This window comes from Nomascus leucogenys, chromosome 4 (genome assembly GCF_006542625.1).
Source record: "Nomascus leucogenys isolate Asia chromosome 4, Asia_NLE_v1, whole genome shotgun sequence".
Classification (NCBI taxonomy): domain Eukaryota; kingdom Metazoa; phylum Chordata; class Mammalia; order Primates; family Hylobatidae; genus Nomascus; species Nomascus leucogenys.
In genome coordinates, this window is record NC_044384.1 from 17,655,554 (window position 1) to 17,674,711 (window position 19,158).

The 19,158-nt window shown below is 36.5% G+C and overlaps 1 protein-coding gene across 1 annotated transcript in view; it reads left to right on the plus strand.

Moving 5' to 3' along the window:
- The window catches only part of PIGN (phosphatidylinositol glycan anchor biosynthesis class N), a 141,407-nt gene that overhangs the window by 106,752 nt on the left and 15,497 nt on the right, over positions 1-19,158 (plus strand). The window contains exons 27-29 of the mRNA XM_030810307.1: positions 1,491-1,564; positions 9,417-9,459; positions 10,905-10,957. Of these exons, the coding sequence (XP_030666167.1) occupies positions 1,491-1,564; positions 9,417-9,459; positions 10,905-10,957 (170 nt within the window). The remainder of the gene's footprint in view (positions 1-1,490; positions 1,565-9,416; positions 9,460-10,904; positions 10,958-19,158) is intronic.

Genomic DNA, 19,158 nt, shown 5'->3' on the forward strand with positions numbered 1-19,158 from the left:
AAAGAGTATAAGGTTCCCTGAACCCATGTTCTCTACCCATGAGATTGCCAACATAATCTTTTCTCATAATCCATGTACCTAGAATTGATCGATTCATTCAACAAATGTGTCATTTTCTGCTATACTTAGCAATGTGCCAGATACTAGCTAGGTGCTGACAATACAAAGATAATGACAATTTTCAGCTTTCCAGGGGTTCAGATTCTTCATTAGAATGTAATTCATGTTCTTCTTCTCTAAGGTCATTATGCTTGTTTTGTTCCCTTTACCATAATGCCTGAAACTTTTTACTTAGTATATATTTGTTTAAATAAAGTAAACTGATACTTGCTTAAAATCCAATTACCTAATGTTCAGATTTATAAATAAAAATGATTAAAGGTGTCATCTTAATAGGATTAATGTCTACTTTTTGTTATTACACTAATACAAATGGAAATTTAAGAAATGTTAAAAAGATGTTCATTTTCTCATGTCCTGTTCTCTACTGAGTTATTTTAAAACATGTTGCTATTTCCTTAATTTTCATTCACATTTTTTAAATGGTTTTTTTCCCCAGTTTATTAAAGACCATGGGCCTTTAATTAAAAACAAGCAAGCAAGCAAGCAAGCGAGAAAGAAAGACAAAGCTCAAATTAGAATGCTAGGCTCTTAATCTCCAGCACAATGCAGTAAGCTTTAATGACGTAATGCACTTGATGACTTTTGTTGACTGATGTGTCTAGAAGTGAGGGCCCTGCTGAATTCTGTTTTATTCATATGTCCTTCACTTGAAAAAGAACTTTATGCTGTCATGAACATCGTTTATTTTCCATATCTCCCCGTTTTTTGAAACATCAAGTTATATATATTTTTCAAAATTGATAATTGGAAAGCAATACCTCAAGATATTAACAGTATTAGCTCTGGATTATGGATTTTCAACCAGCATAAATTTTACTATAGCTTTATTTCAAATGTTTTATGAATTTTTTTCAAATTTGTTATAATGAGTGAATTTTATAATCATAAATAAATGTATTTTTTTTAAAAGGCAAAGATTAAGAAGCTGAATCATGTTTATAATGTTATAGTTTTAAATAACTAGATGGGTTTAAAGGATCTGTGAATCAAATTATCAGGTTATATAATTTATTTGATTTGGGCATTCTGTGCTTTTCACATCCTCTTGGAATCTTTTGAACATTGTGGTTAATTATTAGAATACATTAAATGGAACAAAATTTGTAATAGGCTTTTATTTGGAATGTGTATTGATATTTGCTGTCTTTTACATTGTATAGCTTATTAATGTAGGTTTTTAAGTCAGTTTCATCACTGTTCTATGTGCCATTGGTATCATGCTTTTATTTCAGTGTTTGCTCTTCACTAGTATATATAAAAGTTACTTGAGAAATTGAAAATATTTCTGTAAGCAGAAATAGCATTTTTTTCAAAAAATGTTTCAGATGCTTCAGTTATTCCTGGCATCATTTATTGTTCTTTTACAGATTTTAATCCCCTTTGTTCTTGTTATGTGTGCTTTTGAAGCAGTTCAGTTGACTACTCAGTTATCGTCAAAAAGGTAAGATGAATTAGTTTAAGAAACATTTGATTTGCCTATTTTTAGGAGATGAGAGTAAACATTTGAAGACATTTCCTGTGATTGCTATTAAGACACTGTAACATAGATTGTTTATTACAAATATGAGAAAATTTTCACCCGTTTAGTCAGTGTTGCTTGTCATTAGAGGAAATTAGTTGATCAGGGCCTCTAGCAGACAAGCTTGCTTTCTCAGCAATAAACTGTTATTAGAATATTATTCAAGCTAGTGAAGAACCTCCCTAGAAAACAGTAAAACATAAATGTTAAATTATTGTAGTTAATTACTTGTTATAACTGTGCCTACAAAAAGCAAAAGATACTCTTTCATTTTGGTTTATTTCTTAAATATGTTATATAAATATATTAACATTATTTCATTTTCCACGACTTAAAATTAACTTTTCTAAATGTCAAAAATATACTCAGTTTCTCTGTCATGATTTCTATACATTTGACAAATGGAGTAGGAAGTATTCTTTCTGAGTTTTGAGGAATTTCTGGAGCAGTCCGTCTTAAGCAATCAAGACTGGAAGAAAAGCTGTCAACTCAACTATTTGCTTTTTTTAACGAATAAAATTGCCTCATCAGCACAGGGACTCTGTAAAATACTTGATATAAATATGAAGCTTAGCAAGTTTTGTTATTCTTGAATCAAGCTATCATATTCAATGCTGAAAGAAATAACTAATATTAGCATAAATTTGCATGTTGTTCTTGATGAGTATAAGCTAGAACTGGGTTTAGCATAGTATTATGCATATGCCATAATGAAAAAAGTTTTTCTTCCACTGCTTAAGAATACTAGAAATCTCATTTCTAGTTTTAGTATATTTTTGCAGGATATTTACATGAATTTAATATTGAAAGTATTTATGCCTTGTCAATATCACATAAGAGATATTTACTTAGATGCAATAAAAACTGGTGAATGACATGTACTTTCCTGCATCTTTGTTGGTGGATAAGATTTTTAGAAGGGATTTTAATTAAGGTTTAAATAAGAAGAGCTGGGGACATGTGGAATGAGAAATAGAAGGCTCATCAAAATGTATGTGTGTATGTATTCTTATATTTGTGCATGTCTATAGTAATGCTATCTGGAAACTAGTGCAATGAAAAACAAAACACAACAGGAGAGAACTGAGGCAAAGGTGGCTCAGAAAGGTCTCTTTTGACCTTTAAACTCAGAAGTCACTGACATTTCTTCCTGGATATCACGCTGACTCATCAAATTTAATGTCACACATTGAAGCCAGCGATGCCTTTTCTTCCGATTGAAAACTAGCTTCTCATCCTGTTTTCTTTATTTAATCCATCACAAAAGCTGAAGTCCAGCCACCCTTACTGCCATACTACTTACCAGATAATCACTGATATCATCTCTCCTTTCTGTTCACCTTTTAACGGTCTTATTATTTATATTGCTAATCATTTTCTTACAACTGTTGGAAGCCTACAGTTAAGATGGGGGTGGAGATATATACTAATGACTTATTTATTTATTAGATCTATAATGCCAAGGACAAGTTCAATATAACAAACCAGTGAAATGATTCTGCTTCTCTTCCGACTCACTCCTTAAAATGTGTATTGAACAAAAGTGAAGTAGAAAAGTTGTATTAACATTGTTTTTTTGCATAACTTAAAATTTACTTTTCTAATTATTAATAATTTATCTAGTGTCTCAGTCTTAATAATTGGGTTCATCAACAAAACCTTGTAAATTTTGGGTAGAGACCACAAAAAGGTTGTAGCTGTGCATGAAGATTACCTGATAGTTTATCTGTTAAGAGTGCTTATGGATGTAAGCAATGAAAATCTAACTAACAGTAGCTAAGAGAAATAGAGATTTGTGTCCTCACGTCACATGGAGTCTGGAGGTTGGCAGCCCATAACTCTGTGATGCCATCAGCAACCCTGCTTTTCTGCATTCCTAAGAATGGTAGATTCTTAGATTGTTGCTTTTACCCTTGTGTTTTTCTCATCATTCCTCCATCTGCCATCATATCTCATCTGCCATCCAGACAGGAACAAGGGAAAAGGACTAATGAGGAAAAAGGCAAGGAGATATGTCAGCTGATTCTCCTTTTCTGTCAGGGTAGTAGTGTCTTTCCCAAAGGCCCCATGTAGCAGATTTCTGACTATGTCTCTGTGGCCAGAACTCTGTCTGGCACACATTCATTTTAAACTGGAAGGTGGTTAGGGAAAAGTGAGGTGTGGGGGTGTGAAACAACCTGCCAAAGGTGTCACAATTGTGGCCAGTTCATTTCACAGTTTGAGATGACATGGACCATGAAGACCTTTGTCACCTTCAGAATGCAGCAAAGCATGAGAGCAGATTAGAAGGCCGCTGAGAAAGAGAAACAAGTTTTAGTATTACAGAAGTATTCAACAACCAACCTGTAAGATCTGAAAGGGATGATTTTTCAGTTCTGTGTTTGATTAAATACTCAAGTGTACAAGAGCCATGGCTACACAGCAGGGATTGGGGAAAAAAAACCACAAAAACTTGGAAATAGCAGTTGTCAACAATGTGATCTAGCAGCCAAAAAGCTAGTTTTCTCATGCTGTGTATTAATTGAAGTGAAAATATTTTGACTCTAATTTTGAATATACCGTTTTGTTCTGATGGGTATTTTTATCTCCAGAATGTTATGCTCACATATTTAGGAATCCAGATTTGAATCAGAATTACTATAATATCGAATAACTTTTATTGAGAAAGTATTTTTATATGGGTACTCTATTAAATCAGCTTAATTTGTAAATTAATTTTATATGAAGTAGAAGTAAATTACTTCTAAGTATTTCTATTTTGATTTTTAATTTATTAAAATTATTTTTATTAATTTTCAGAAAGTTTTTGGGTTGTTTTTGTTTATCTTAAAGTCTGGATTTCAGTTCCTGCCAGAGTTTTTTTTTTTTTCTTCTACAGTTATCATATCTACCGGGTCTCATTCACCTAGATCAGATATTACAGATCTGGTTATTGTCAAGATTTGCTTCTTCCATCATTATTTTGTTAGTTACAGATTTTATTCTGTGTGGTTTTAGCCTTCTACAATGTTATTTGGTATTGTTTCTACCAGGTCTAATTTTTCCTGGGTCAGATTTTTTGTGTTCTATGAAATCAAAAGGAAAAGGTTCTTAAGTCAGTCTTAAATCTAAAGCATATTTCACAATGTGTAGCATTAGCCATTTTCAGTTTTATTTTACGCTAATTACTCCTACTATTCATTCAGCACATAGGGTTTGAGTTTGTATCATATACTGGGCACTGTCCTAGCCACTGGTGATACATTTGGTGAACAGAGCTTACTGTCTACCTGGGGAGACAAAGAAAATAAAATGCTTGTAATAACAAAATTTCAAGTAGTGTTAAATGTCAGGGGAAAAAATGAAGTGATCCAGGGAGACTTCTCTAAGGAGAAGCAATTTATGCAAAAACCTTAATATGGTCTTTACTCACATAGTTTTATGGTTCACTCAGGTGAAGGGAGTGAAACATACAAAGGGCATGAGTTGAAAACATGCTTGGTGTATTTGGAGAACAGCAAGAAAGGTAGCCTTAAGCAGAGTGCACTAGCAGAAGAATTGTAGGAAATAAAGTTGGACTGGTTGGCAGGGGCAGAACAGAAGGGGCCGTTTAGGCCACAGGTAGGACTTCAGCATTATTCAGTTGTGGCAAGAAGCCTTTGGTAGGTTTTGAAGGCTGTTCTGTCTGTTGCATGGATAATAACTTTAGGAGGACAAGAATAAGAGCAGGGAGATCAATTAAGGGTCTTGCAAGTGAACAACCACAGTGGCTCAATGGGGATGATAAGTAATATTTATTATCAATTGGATAAAAAATAGCAGGTATTTATTTCTTGAATAAAAAGGTATTTACGAGGAAACTCATAGGATCTAGGTACACAGTAGCTTCAGAACATCTTGGAGATCAAATAATACCATATAACTAACTTGATTTTAATAAAATTATTGTATTTAGAGCAAGGGAATGATAACCTTATACTTCTTAAAATTAGATCACCATGAATATTGAATAGTGTATTACATTTATGACTTCGCATTTGAGCAACATATGAATAAACGAGGGAACCAGGGACACATTCAAAGGAACGTGGTGAAGATGCTGAAGGCCTCTGAGAGTCAGTAGAGCCATAGGGAGGCAGTGTGCGTAATGGTTAGGAGCACAGGCTCTGGGGCCAGACTTGCTGTTAGAAGTCTGTGACTTACTGTTACTAGCTGTGTGACCTTGAGCAGGCTTACTTCTGGGTTCTTCAGTTTCCACAGAATGGTTCAAGAATATGAAGATTTGCTCTGGAAAATCATTTTCCTTCTTTTTAATTAAGACTTAGTTCAGGGATCATATTCTCTGTTAAACCTTTTTTACCCAACTTCTCCACTCTCCAGAATCCTTCCATCCTCAAATTTCTGGCTAAGTTAGGTAACTCAGACTGTGGCTGATAAAATTGTTTCTTACTTTTCTGTTTCACACCCAGTTAGAGGCTGATCTGTGTCCCCTAAAATTCTTATGTTGAAGTCCTGACCCCCAAGTACCTCAGAATATGACTAAATTTGTAGACAAGGCCTTTCAATAGGTAACTAAGGTAAAATGAGGTGATATGGGTGGGCCCTAGTCCAATATGACTGATGTCCTTATAAGAGGAAAAGATTAAGACACAGTCAAACACAGAAGAGATGACATGCGAACCTAAGGGAGAATATGGCCATTTACAAGCTAAGGAAAGATACCTCAAATAAAACTGACCCTGCTAACACACTGATCTTGGACTTCCGCCTCCAGAACTATGAGGAAATTTATATTGTTTAAGCCACTCAATCTGTGGTACTTGGTTATGGCAACCCTAGCTAATACATACCTTGTGAACTCCATAAGGGGAGAGATTATATCTTTAATTTCATTTAAAGCTTTTGTTTAAGGAGTGAGAATGAAACCAATATTTACTAGGCAGATACCATATGTCAGGCACTGTATTAGGTACTTTCCACATATTACCTGACTCAATTTTTCCAATGATACTAGGAAATATAGATATTATTACAACCATTTTGTAGATAAGGAAACTGAGGCTGAGAAGACAATAAATAACTTAATCAGATGTGTCTTAACTTCACAAGGATCCCTGAATATCATCTGTGTCACACAGTAATATAATTTTCTTTAGAAAAATAAAAATAATATTTCTAAAAAATCAAAACTTTTTAAAAAAGGTATGTAAAGGTTTTTTAAAGGTTTTGTTTGTTTGTTTGTTTGTTTGTTTTGAGGCAGAGTCTCACTCTGTCACCCAGGCTGGAGTGCAGTGGTGTGATCTCATTGCAACCTCCACCTCCCAGGTTCAATCGATTCTCATGCCTCAGCCTCCTGAGTAGCTGGGCTTACAGGCATGTGCCACCACACCTGGCTAATTTTTCTATGTTTAGTAGAGCCGGGTTTTCGCCATGTTGGTGAGGCTGGTCTTGAACTCCTGGCCTCAAGCAATTCACCCACCTCGGCCTCCTAAAGTGCTGGGATTACAGGTGTGAGCCACCGCACTCATTCTAAAGTTCTTTTGAATTGTATTTATTATTTTTCTATTCCAGAGTAACTGGGTCCATAGGGTAGAATATTTGTTGTGCTTTGATTCACAGAAGAAAGAACTCTGCAGTAATTGGAGCTGCTGAAAACGGAGTGGATTCTGTTGCTGCAACCACTAAAACTAGTGCTAGACAATGCCTTTATTGGGATTGATACTTTGGGAATTCATGCTTTAGGTAGAAGGTTGTACTGGATGACCATTGCATTCTCTACAAACTCTTAATCAGATTAACACACTTTATTATGTGTCTGAATGGAATTATACTTCAGGAAGATATGATCAGTCTGACTTGTGGTATATATCTACATATGTGAATTATTGAGTTACATGTCTTTATTTCAAACCTATGGTTAGAAAAACAATTATTTATTAAAAAGAAGTCACAAACCTCTACCAAAACCTCACACTTCATTCAAAAATTAACTCAAAATGGACCACAGATTTAAACTTCTAGGAAAAAAATAGAGCAAATCCTTGGGATTTGGGTTAGGCAAAGAGTTAGGCTTGACATCAAAATTGTAACCCATAAAAGGAAAAATTGATAAACTGGACTTCTTCAGAATTAAAAGTTTTTGCTCTGTGAAAGACCGTAGTAAGAGGATGAGAACATAGGTTACATACTGGGAGAAAATATTTACAAACCAGGTATCTGACAAAAGACTAGTATCTAGAATATACAAAGAATGCACAAAACTCAACAGTAAAAAAAAAATTTAATTAGAAAGTAAGCAAAACACCTGAAGAAGATATACAGATGGCAAATAAGCCAATGAAAAGTTGTTCAGCATTATTAGCCATTCCATAAGGAATGCATGTAAAACCACAATGGGTCGGGCGTGGTGGCTCATGCCTGTAATCCCAGTACTTTGGGAGGCCGAGGCGGGCGGATACGAGGTCAGGAGTACAAGACCACCTGACCAACATGGTGTAACCCCGTCTCTACTAAAAATACAAAAATTATCTGGGCGTGGTGGCGGGCACCTGTAGCTACTCGGGAGACTGAGGCAGGAGAATCGCTTGAACCCGGGAGGCGGAGGTTGCAGTGAGCCAAGATTGTACCACTGCACTCCAGCCTGGGCGACAGAGCGAGACTCCATCTCAAAAAAGAAAAAAAAACAACAATGAAATATCATTACACACTTATCAGAACAGTTTATCAGAACACTTAAAAACAAATAGTGGCATCACCAAATGCTATTGAGGATGTAAGGAAATTGCTGTCATGCATTGCTAGTGGAAATGTAACATGGTACAACCACTCTGAAAAGAGTTTTACAGTTTCTTATGAAACTAAACATGCTACTGTTGTATGACCTAGCAATTGCACTCTTGATGTATTTTCCTAGAGAAATGAAAGGTTTACACAAAAAATTAGACACAAATGTTTATAACAGCTTTATTTGTAAGAGCCACAAACTGGAACAATAGCCACAAGTAGAAACAACCCTTGATGTCCTTTGATGGAATGGTTAAGTAAACCATTGTATATCCATATGATGGAGTACTATTCAGCCATAAAAGTAAATGACCCATTGATACACACAGCACCTTGGATGATTCTTGAGAAAATTATGCTAAGTGAGAAAAGCCAATCCCAGAAGGTTACAAAAGTAACAAAGTGTTATATAAATTGTTCAACTTGTTATTATGTGATTCTACTCATAAAACACTCTTAAAATGACAAAATTATAGAAATGGAGGACAGATTAGTGGCTCTCAGGGGTGAGGGATTAGGCAGAGGGATGGTGAGGGAAGGACAGATGTGGCTATAAAAGGGCATCATGAGAGATCTTTGTGATGATGGGAACACTCCTTACCTTGACAGTATCGGTGTCAGTGTCCTGCTTGGGATATTATACTATGGTTTTACAAGATCTTCCCACTGGGGGAAACTGGGTAAAGGGTACAGAGGATCCCTCTGTATTATTTCTTGAAATTGCATATTAGTTAACAATTATCTCAAAAGTTTAGTTTTGAAAATCATAATGTACCTCCCTTTCATTGTACTGAAATAAATATTCAGAGTACTTAACACATTTTACAGTCCAGCTCATCTCTATGGGATGGTCACCCATGATAATATGGAAAGAACCTTTCAAAGTTGTATTTTCAGAAGCAAAAATAGCAACAATACTAGGTTATTTGCCTAGTCTCACTTGTATTTTAATGAGCTCGAAAAATGCACCTGTTGTATTATATGTAATTTTTCCTTCCTTTTTTTTTTCCAGTCTTTTTCTCATTGTTCTCGTCATATCAGACATTATGGCTTTGGTAAGGCATTACTGGGTAGTCCATATAAATTAGATTAAGAGTCCTGGGTTAATTTAATAAAGAGAAATACGAATGCATTTTGGTACGTGAAATCTTTAGATATTGAGTTGTAAGTGCTGGCATAATTTACACATATAAATTATGTTCTTTTGTATTCATTATTATGCAGGATGTGTGCTCTTCTTCAGGTGTCGAAAGTCTTACTACTTGACTTACTTGAATCTGTCATACCTCGTCTTCCATGTTGCTTTGTATCTGAAATGAACCTTCCAAGGGAAATTAACAGAAAAAGCTAACTTTAAATTTAGATAGTACATCATTTTTCTATTGAAATGTTGATTTTTAACCCTTCTCTCAGATTAAAAATGAAAGGAAAAGGGGGAGGGAAGGAAGGAAGGAAAAAGGAAATACAGCTTTTCTATTGGGAAGATGTTAATCAAGATGTAGCTGCAATAAATGAGTTCTGATGCATGTAGGTAGGCCTCTCTTATTAACAAAAAGAGGAACCTATTTTATGTCTACAACTTTGGGGAGTTCCCAAGACCACCCTCAGCTTTAGTAATTCACTAGAATTCACAGAACTTACTGAATGCTGTTACATTCAGTTACAGTTTATTCCAGTGCATAGGGCAGAGTCCAGGACACCAAATGCCGAGCTTCTGTTTCTCCCTGTGGAATCAGGACAGCATTACCCTCCCACTATTGATGTGTGACAGTACATCACATGGAGTATTGCCAGCCAGGCTTACCAAGCTCTCTCTGGACTCTTGATGTATATATAAGCTATTCCCTCTGCCAGAAACTTGTTTCTCTCCAAACCTCCTTTCATCTGACTCCTACTTTTTACTTAGATTTCACCTTGCAATGGGAAGCCTTCCCTTCCATCCTAATCAGGGTATGAACCCCTTCCTCTGTTTCTATAATTGCCTATATTTTCCAATGATAACATTCCCTCCATCCCCCCCTTACACACACACACACGTACACACACACATACACACCCCTGATAAATTGACTGAATTATTTACTAGAGCCTATGCCTTGTGAGGAAGAGTTTATCTCCAGCACCTAAGACAGTGATCGGCACACAGTAGGTAGTCAGTACAGTAAATATTTGTTGATAGATGGATGACATGGCTTCTTTCCACTGACATCTTTAGTATTATCTAGAGTTTTTTTAATTGATGTTGGCTTGTTGTTCTTTATTTCTAGTTATTCAGAAATGTCACTTTTGTGTTCATTTGATTGATAATTCTACTTCTGGATTTTAGACTACTGCTAATTCTAATCTAAGCAAAAGTTTCAGTAAATGACATATTCCTGTTGATTACAGTCAGATAGTAATTTGGAGTCAGAAATCTGAAACATACAGTCCTAAAATAACTTTGTTTTTAGGCTGAATCTAAATAGCTTTGTTTTTAATTGAGCCTTTTTTTTTTTTACAGCATTTTTTCTTTTTGGTCAAGGATTATGGCAGCTGGCTTGATATTGGGACAAGGTATAGTATATATGGTCATGCATTGCTTAACAACAGGGATAAGTTCTGAGAAATGTATTGTTAGGCAATTTCTTTGCTGTGCAAACATCGTAGGGTATATTCACACAAAACTAGCTGGTGTAGCCTACTAGACACCTAGGATATGGTATCGCTTATTGCTCCTAGACTATAAACCTGTACAGCATGTTATTATACTGAATACTGTAGGCAATTGTAACCCAATGGTAAGTATTTATGTATCTACACATAGAAAAGGTATAGTAAAAAATTCAGTGTAAAAGATTTTTTAACTAGTACACCTATCTAGGACACTTACCATGAATGGAGCTTTCAGGACTGGAAGTTGTTCTGGGTGAGTCAGTGAGTTATTACTGTAACCTTTTTTACTTTATAAGGTTCTTAACTTTTTGACTTTATATTAACACTTAGCTTAAACACACAAAGACATTATATAGCTATACAAAACCTTTTCTTTCTTTATATCCCTATTCTGTAAGCTCTTTTCTATTTTACAATTAATATTTTAATTTAATATTTTAAAATTACTTTTTTTACTTTTTAAACTTTTTTGATAAAAACTAAGATACACACACACACATTCATCTAGGCCTACAGAGGGTCAGGATTTTTATCTCCACATCTTGTCCCACTGGAAGGTGTTCACGGGCAATAACATGCATGGAGCTGTCATCTATGGTAACAGTGCTTTCTAGAATACCTCCTGAAGGACCTGCCTGGAGGCTCTTTTACAGTTAAATTTATATATATATACATATGGAAAAGGAGTACAGTCTAAAAAACGATGAAAAATATGGTATAGTAAATGTAGATACTAGTAACAGTTGTTTATTGTCATTATCAGATATTATATACTGTACATAACTGTATGTGCTAGACTTTAGGATTGGCAGTGCAGTAGGTTTGTTCACACCAGCATCACCACAAACAAGGGAGAGTAATGCTTTGTGCTGCAAAGACACTGCTCTATCACTAGGTCTGTTATCACCTTATGGTACCACCGTGTATATGCAGTCCATTGTTGACTAAAACATCGTTATGTGGCACATGACTACGCTCATGTAGAAGTTCTTAATAGTGCAGTAAAAAAAAATTAAAACTTAATATCTTGGTATAGAAGGTGCCAATATGATTTTGAGGTAAGCGCAGCAAATAGCAATTATTTTAAGCCCCTGGAAATGAGACATCTTTCTAATTCTTGGCATTAGCACATTAGCAAATGTTTACATGGAATGCTGTGGGGAGGATGATAGATGTTAAGTCTAGAGAGAACTAAAGGGCAGCAGAAGATGCAAGATAAACTGCTTGAATCTGCAGTTTCAAAGTTGATCATTCCAGAGTCCTTGTGTGTTTTCTTAATCTCTCATCTCTGTTTAGAAAAATGAAGCTGTTCCAGTTGCAGTATGAATTTTATATGGTGGTTTAAATTTCATGTGATCATTATCTGCCTGTTAAAATCTTTAATATGGTAACCTTTTAACATGTGATAACTATTTAAAGTGTAATTTGAGGCCAGGAACAGTGGCCCACGCCTGTAATCTAGCACTTTGGGAGGCCGAGGTAGGAGGATTGCTTGAGCCCAGGAGTTTGAGACCAGCCTGGGAAACATAGTGAGACCCTGTTTCTACAAAAACCAAAAAAAAATTACCCGGGTGCAGTGGCCCATGCCTGTAGTCTCAGCTACTCAGGAGGCTAAGGCAGAAAAAGTGCTTGAGCCTAGGAGGTCAGGGCACAGTGAGCCATGACTGGGCCACTGCACTCCAGCCTGGGCCACAGAGTGAGATCCCACCTCAAAAAAAAATTAATTAATTAGTTAATTAAAAACAAAGTATAATCTGAACAAAAAGTCAGTTTCCTTTTTATTGTGATTTAAATTTCAATGATTGCCATAACCTGTTAAATGTCTTTTCTTTGAGAAGAAGAAAGCAAAATTGACCCTTTTGCCTTTTCTTCTCCAAATGCATTCTGAGACAGAATACATTTTTGTATACTGATTTTATTTCATTTAGTCAATATTCATTCATCACTTTGTGTTGCCAGGAATTGTATGGGTTTGCAGGAGACACCATGTGCTACATCCTCTTCCCTCTGTTGATACCTCTTAGGCAACTCCTGGGATGTACTGCCTGGTTATTTATATACATATCTGCCTCTCCCAATAGACTGTGGATTCTCTCAGATCCAGGATTGGATTTGAATCTCTCACATGCCATACGTGCTTGGCACGTAAAAGGTACTCCATAGATAATTGATTTTGTTTTCATTTGTCTCTTATACTTGAAAGTTTAGGAAAAGTTTAGATATCCCCTTCTGCTTCCCAGCCCTCTCATTCCAAAGTGTCCAGGCAGATAGTGGCCAGAGCATGGGCTTTAGACCAGAGTGCCTGGGTTTGAATCTCATCTCTGCCACTTTTGAGCTGTGAAACCTTTGCTAAGTGACTTAATCTCTCTAAGCCCCCCATTTCTCTTGTAGTCGTTTTGAATGAATTAATTTATATAAAGCATTTAAGTATTTAGCATAGTGCCTGGCATCTAATAAGCTTCAGTGAATGTCAGCAATTGTTATTGTTGTCATTCTGTAATTCTGTTTTTTTGTCTTTTATAGTGCTTCTTGCATTTGGCATACCTCTCTTTACCATTTGATTATTTTCATTTTAGACATTGGTCAGAATTTTGTTTCAAAAATATTCTGGTAAAATACAGTATTTTGTGTATGAGACTTTTTCTTTTATTTTTAATTGTGGTAAACTACACATGATGAAATTTATCATCATAACAATTTTTAAGTGTACAGTTCAATGGTATTAAGTATACATTCATGTGGTTGTGCAACTATTACCACACACCATCTGTCTCCAGAACTCTTTCCATCTTGAAAAACAAACTCTGAATGCATTAATCAGTCACACCCCATTCTCCTGCTCATCAGCCCCTGGCAACCACCATTCTACCTTTGTTTCTATGAATTTGATGACTCTGGGTATCTCATATAAATGAAATCCTACAGTATTTGTCTTTCTTGCAACTGACTTATTTCACTTGGTGTAATATCATCAAGGTTCATTTATATTGTAGCATGTGTCAGAATTTCCTTTTAAAGGCTGAATGATATTTCATTGTACGTATATATGCGTAGCCATATTGTTCACCTGTTCATCTGTCAATGGATACTAGAGTTGTTTCCACCTTTGGTTATTGTAAATAATGCTGCTGTGAACTTGGGTGTGAGACTGTTTTGATGAGAGAAATTAAATTGGTTTGACTCTAAAGAGGTACCAAGGAATGAAGAAGATGCAGTTTTCATAGGAAGATGTGCATCATTAGTTTATGAACAGGCATTCATTTGTATTGCACTAAGAATTTTAGATTTTCTTTGGTTAGCTTGAGGTTTATCTTTACCTGGCATGTTTTTTCTTCAAAGTAAAAAGTGTTTACTCTTATTACCAGTAATAACATGTATAAAACATAAAGCACCTTTTCATATCCATGATCTCAATTCAATCCAGCAAATATTTATTGAGCACCAGCTGTATGCTGGGGATGAGAAACTCACAGTTCTGGGCTCTCAGGAAGCATAAGGCTGGAGGAGGAAGCAGATCTGTGAGCAGGCCATATGATGCAGTGTGAGAAATTCTAGAGTAGTCTCTCTTGTATTGTGGGGACACTTACGGTGTCTCTCTGAGTCTTGTAGCATAAGGAAGGCTTTTCAGAACAGGAGCTGTCCGAACACTGCAAGTGTGGGGCTTACAAGAGTACGTTGGGTCACAAGAACTAGGGAGAATGTGTAGAGTGAGAGAAGGTGAAGAGCAGAGAACAAGAAGTATAGAAACGAGGCTGAAAGAAGTGGCCAGAAGGCAGGAGAAAACCTAGAGAGAGCAGTATTGTGAAAATCAAGTGAGCATCCCAGGCAGGAGAGAGGTCATGCAGTCTCAGATATGACAGAGTGTAAGTGAAAACATAAAGACGTGCCTTGGTTTAAGTGGCAGTGGGCATTGTTGAGCTTGGCTGGAGAAGTTTCAGGGGTAGGATCTGGTGCTAGATTGCTGTGCTGAATCAGATCCACCAATTTCCAGGTGAGGACTGCAGACCAAAGATAAACATTTTTCTTTTCTCTACCAAGATCCCAATAAAAATAAACAAACAGCAAAATGAAAAGAGTGGGAGAAGGACTATCAGCAAATTTGAGTTCAACGAATTTCTAGAAGATAGGTAACCAGAGGGAGGAAGCAGCAGCTGAGAAACTACAGACAGGTATGGCAAAGGGAAGGGAGTTCCAGGAGCCTCAGACTCAGTCAGACAGTAATGTGGAAGGAGGAGTGAGGAAGGGAAGCAGGAGATTAATTGGATATCTGCCTACCAAATGATGGTATCAACAGGCTCTCCATAGCCTGTCTCCTCCTTCCTTCATCCCCATGGAGAAAGTGCTACAGGCATTTTATTCCAAGTAGAAAACCAGAAGACACCTCTAAAGAGACAAAAAACAAAACAAAACAAAAAAAACTGGGAGGAATTTCACTGCTATGATATATGTGCCTCCACTTTAGTAAGGCTGTCCTCCATTCTAGCATGTGTAGCCTCCTCCTAACACAGGCCAGAGACAAGCATCCCTCCTGCTCAACCTAAAACATGACACAGCAATTCCTATCACATGCATAGAACTTACTGGTGGCCATCCTATTTGTGAGTGAGACCTAGAGGGAAAAGAGACTTCCTTAAAAAGTGAAATACACACTACCTCTGACCCAGCAATTCCATGCCTAGGTACCCAAGAGAAGGCAAAACATATGTATGCTGAAAGACTTGTACAGGAATTTTCATAGCAGCTATATTCATAAGAACCAAAATCTTGAAACAACCCAAATGTTCATCAGCACATGAATGGATAAATAAATTGTGCTATAGCCATACAGTGAATGGGATATTACTTACCCAAAAAACGAAATGAGTAAGTGATGAACTCGACTACATGGATGACTATGAGAAACTTTATAGAATTAAACCAGATATGTAAGAGTATATAGTGTACTCCATTTATATAAAATTCTAGAGCAGGCAAAACTGTAGTCACAGAAAGTTGATCACTGGTTGTTTGGGGCTGGCAGTTGGGGTATGATTGACCACAAAAGGACATGTAGGAACTTTTAGGGTGACAGAAATGTTCTATATTTTGAAGGTGTTTTTAGTTACGTGGGTGTACCATTTGTCAATACTCAGCTAACTGGACATTTAAAATGGTTCCATTTTCTCACATGTAAATTATACCTCAAAGTTGATTCATACGGAAAAATGGAAAAACTAAAAGTTGAAATGAGTGGAGCATAGTATACGTAGATTAAATTCTGGTTAGTAGAAGGGACTTTGTTTTAAATGGATGCATCCATAAACAACAACATAAAGGTAATAAGTCATATTAGGGGGTAACCACCAGAAGATCTAAAAAGAAAAGTAGTTAGAGTGGTTGCTCTAAAAAGTGAATAAGAAGGAATAAAAGATTGTTGCTTTTCATTATAAATCTTTCTCCATTATTTGGCTTTTCTAGTACTTGCATGTATGACTGATAAAAGTTAAAGAGAAAAATGCATAAGTAGAATTGGAGGTCAGAAAGTAGAGTTCTAAGTACAGATGACTCTTTCATGTTTAATTAGAAAGGGGAGGAGAAACAGAGTAGTATTTGCATGGGAATACCCTCACACCTCCCTTCGAGGGAGATTTTATTTTCATTTATTTTACTAATAAGCATGAGGAATATTATAATTAGAAGGAGTGAATGTCCCTAGTTAAATCAGTTTAATTACTCTCTGTTAAAGAAGGATTTTAAACGCATTATGTGGGGCCCAAATGGAGTTAGCTCATTCCCAGAACAGACTAGAGGCAGAGAACCTCCCACAAGGTCACAGCAAGGCTGTGCATTGCTACACAGAGTCTACATACCCAACAGTTGTTTATCTGAGATCGGAGTCCTGAAAGACATGATGAAGGCTGTTCAGAGACCACAGAGTCCTCTCTATTAGATAAAAGGCAAAGTAATATAGAAGCTCAAACTTGAGTAGGAGGCCCAGGATGTCAGTCAAAGGATTGCCCCTGGTCACATGTCTACCAAAAATAACCAACACTTTTACTATGCTACTCTATTTACATTATCTTCTACATTATTTCATGTGATTTTCCTCATAACACTGTAAAGTAGATATTATCTTTCACAACAGATACATTTACCATCTCCATTTTACAGATGAGGACGCTGTGGCCCTAAGGAGATTGGGACTTGCTCATGTTGCAGAGTCGATCAATGGTTCAGCTGATCTTAAAGGAAGCACTTGTGAACGGGGAAGCTGCCATGGGGTGTGCAGGCTGCTCAGTCACTGCCTGTTTTGTGCATGCTGCCAAACTGCACAGTTGGCAAAGTGATTTGTTATTTATGTCAGAAGAGGGAAACGAGTAGTAAATGTCACATTGGTAATTAAAAGGACAACCTTGTGACATGAAGACTATTGTTGGCAAGTTAAAAGCTATGGTTAAAGAAAGCCTGTGGGAGTATTATGCTGCCAAAACTAAAGCTTTGAGTAAGACCCAAAAGGGCTTTTGCTAGGGCTACAGAGAATGGGGCAAAATCAGGGAAGTAGTGATGAAACGAGATACCCAGAAGCAAGCCCCTGAACAGAAATTTTCCTTGGCTGCAGCATCCCCTTTGCTTACCTTGATTACCTTTATGCCTGGGACTGAAATGGAGGAGATTTCAGCCTTGGAATCCTGAATTCATTATCTTTTTCCTACTTACTAACATATTTAGTCTTTCATGCTTTCATTCAACAACTACTTACTGAGCAACAACATAAGCCTGTCGTTTTTGTTTTTTTATTGTTGTTGTTGTTGTTTTTTTTTTTTTTTTTTTTTTTTTTTTTTTTTTTTTTGAGACGGAGTCTCGTTCTGTTGCCCAGGCTGGAGTGCAGTGGTGTGATCTCAGCTCACAAGCTCCTCCTCCCAGGTTCACGCCATTCTCCTGCCTCAGCCTCCCGAGTAGCTGGGACTACAGGCGCCCACCACGTCGCACGGCTAATTTTTTGTATTTGTGGTAGAGACGGAGTTTCACCGTGTTAGCCAGGATGGTCTTGATATTTTGACCTCTTGATCTGCCCGCCTCGGCCTCCCAAAGTGCTGGGATTACAGGCGTGAGCCACCGCGCCCGGCCAAGCCTGTCTTTCTAATTATATTCATCCTTACCCTTATTCAGTTTTTCTCAACTGAATAATCCATTCTCTTGTTAGTTCATCATGGGTTCCATTCTGTTCAGCACTCTTTTCCCTGTTTCGTTTCTGTCACCTTTAGTCTTTCATCTAAAACTTGATTGGCAGAGTATTCCCAGAACAACTTCTCTTTCCTTTTTCTACCTCTCTAATAATGCACTGTTCTATAAAAAAGGAAGAAAAGAAAAAGGAAGGAGGGGATAAAGGAAAGAGAAAGAGAAAGGAAGGAAGGAAGGCATGCAAAGGAAAGAAGGAAGGAAGAAAGGATAAAGGGAGGGAGAGAGAGAGAGAGAGAAAGAAAAAGAAAACGCCCTTTAGCCTTTTATCGTCCCCCTTCCTGCATCAGTATCAGCCTTTGGTCTATTCTGGAAGTCCTGTGTTTGTCTTTGTCCAGGAGGCTTTCCTTTATCCCTTCTGCAGTCTTTAATGTTGCTTGTTTAAAGACTCACCATTTTTCTCTTGAAAATTCTGGAAGTTTTTTTTTTTAGAAGTGTCAAGTTCAGCTGTTTTAAGTAATTTAATACAACCATGTTTCTCTCCTCTCCCTCTGGGATCACCAGAAACTAATTGGGGGATTGTATTGTTTTGCCACAGAAAAACTTTTACCCAAACCTGGGAAAAAGCAGGTTAAGTTAAACAGTGATTGGGAAAAGTTAAGGATTATTGAGAAAGGTATTAAATTGATAATAATGATATTACTAGTAGAATATTATTTATTGTATGCAGTGTATTAGGAATTGTACTTATGTTATCTCATTGATTCTCATGAAATGATATGAAGAAAATATTAACAATTTCTGTTTTACAGAGTAGAAACTGGTTCTGGAAGACTGATTGCACAATAATGTGGCATAGCTAGGTTTATTTTTTGCGTTGTGTATGTGTTTAATATATCGATCATTTTTCAGAAAAAAATACATATTGAACACTCACCATGCAT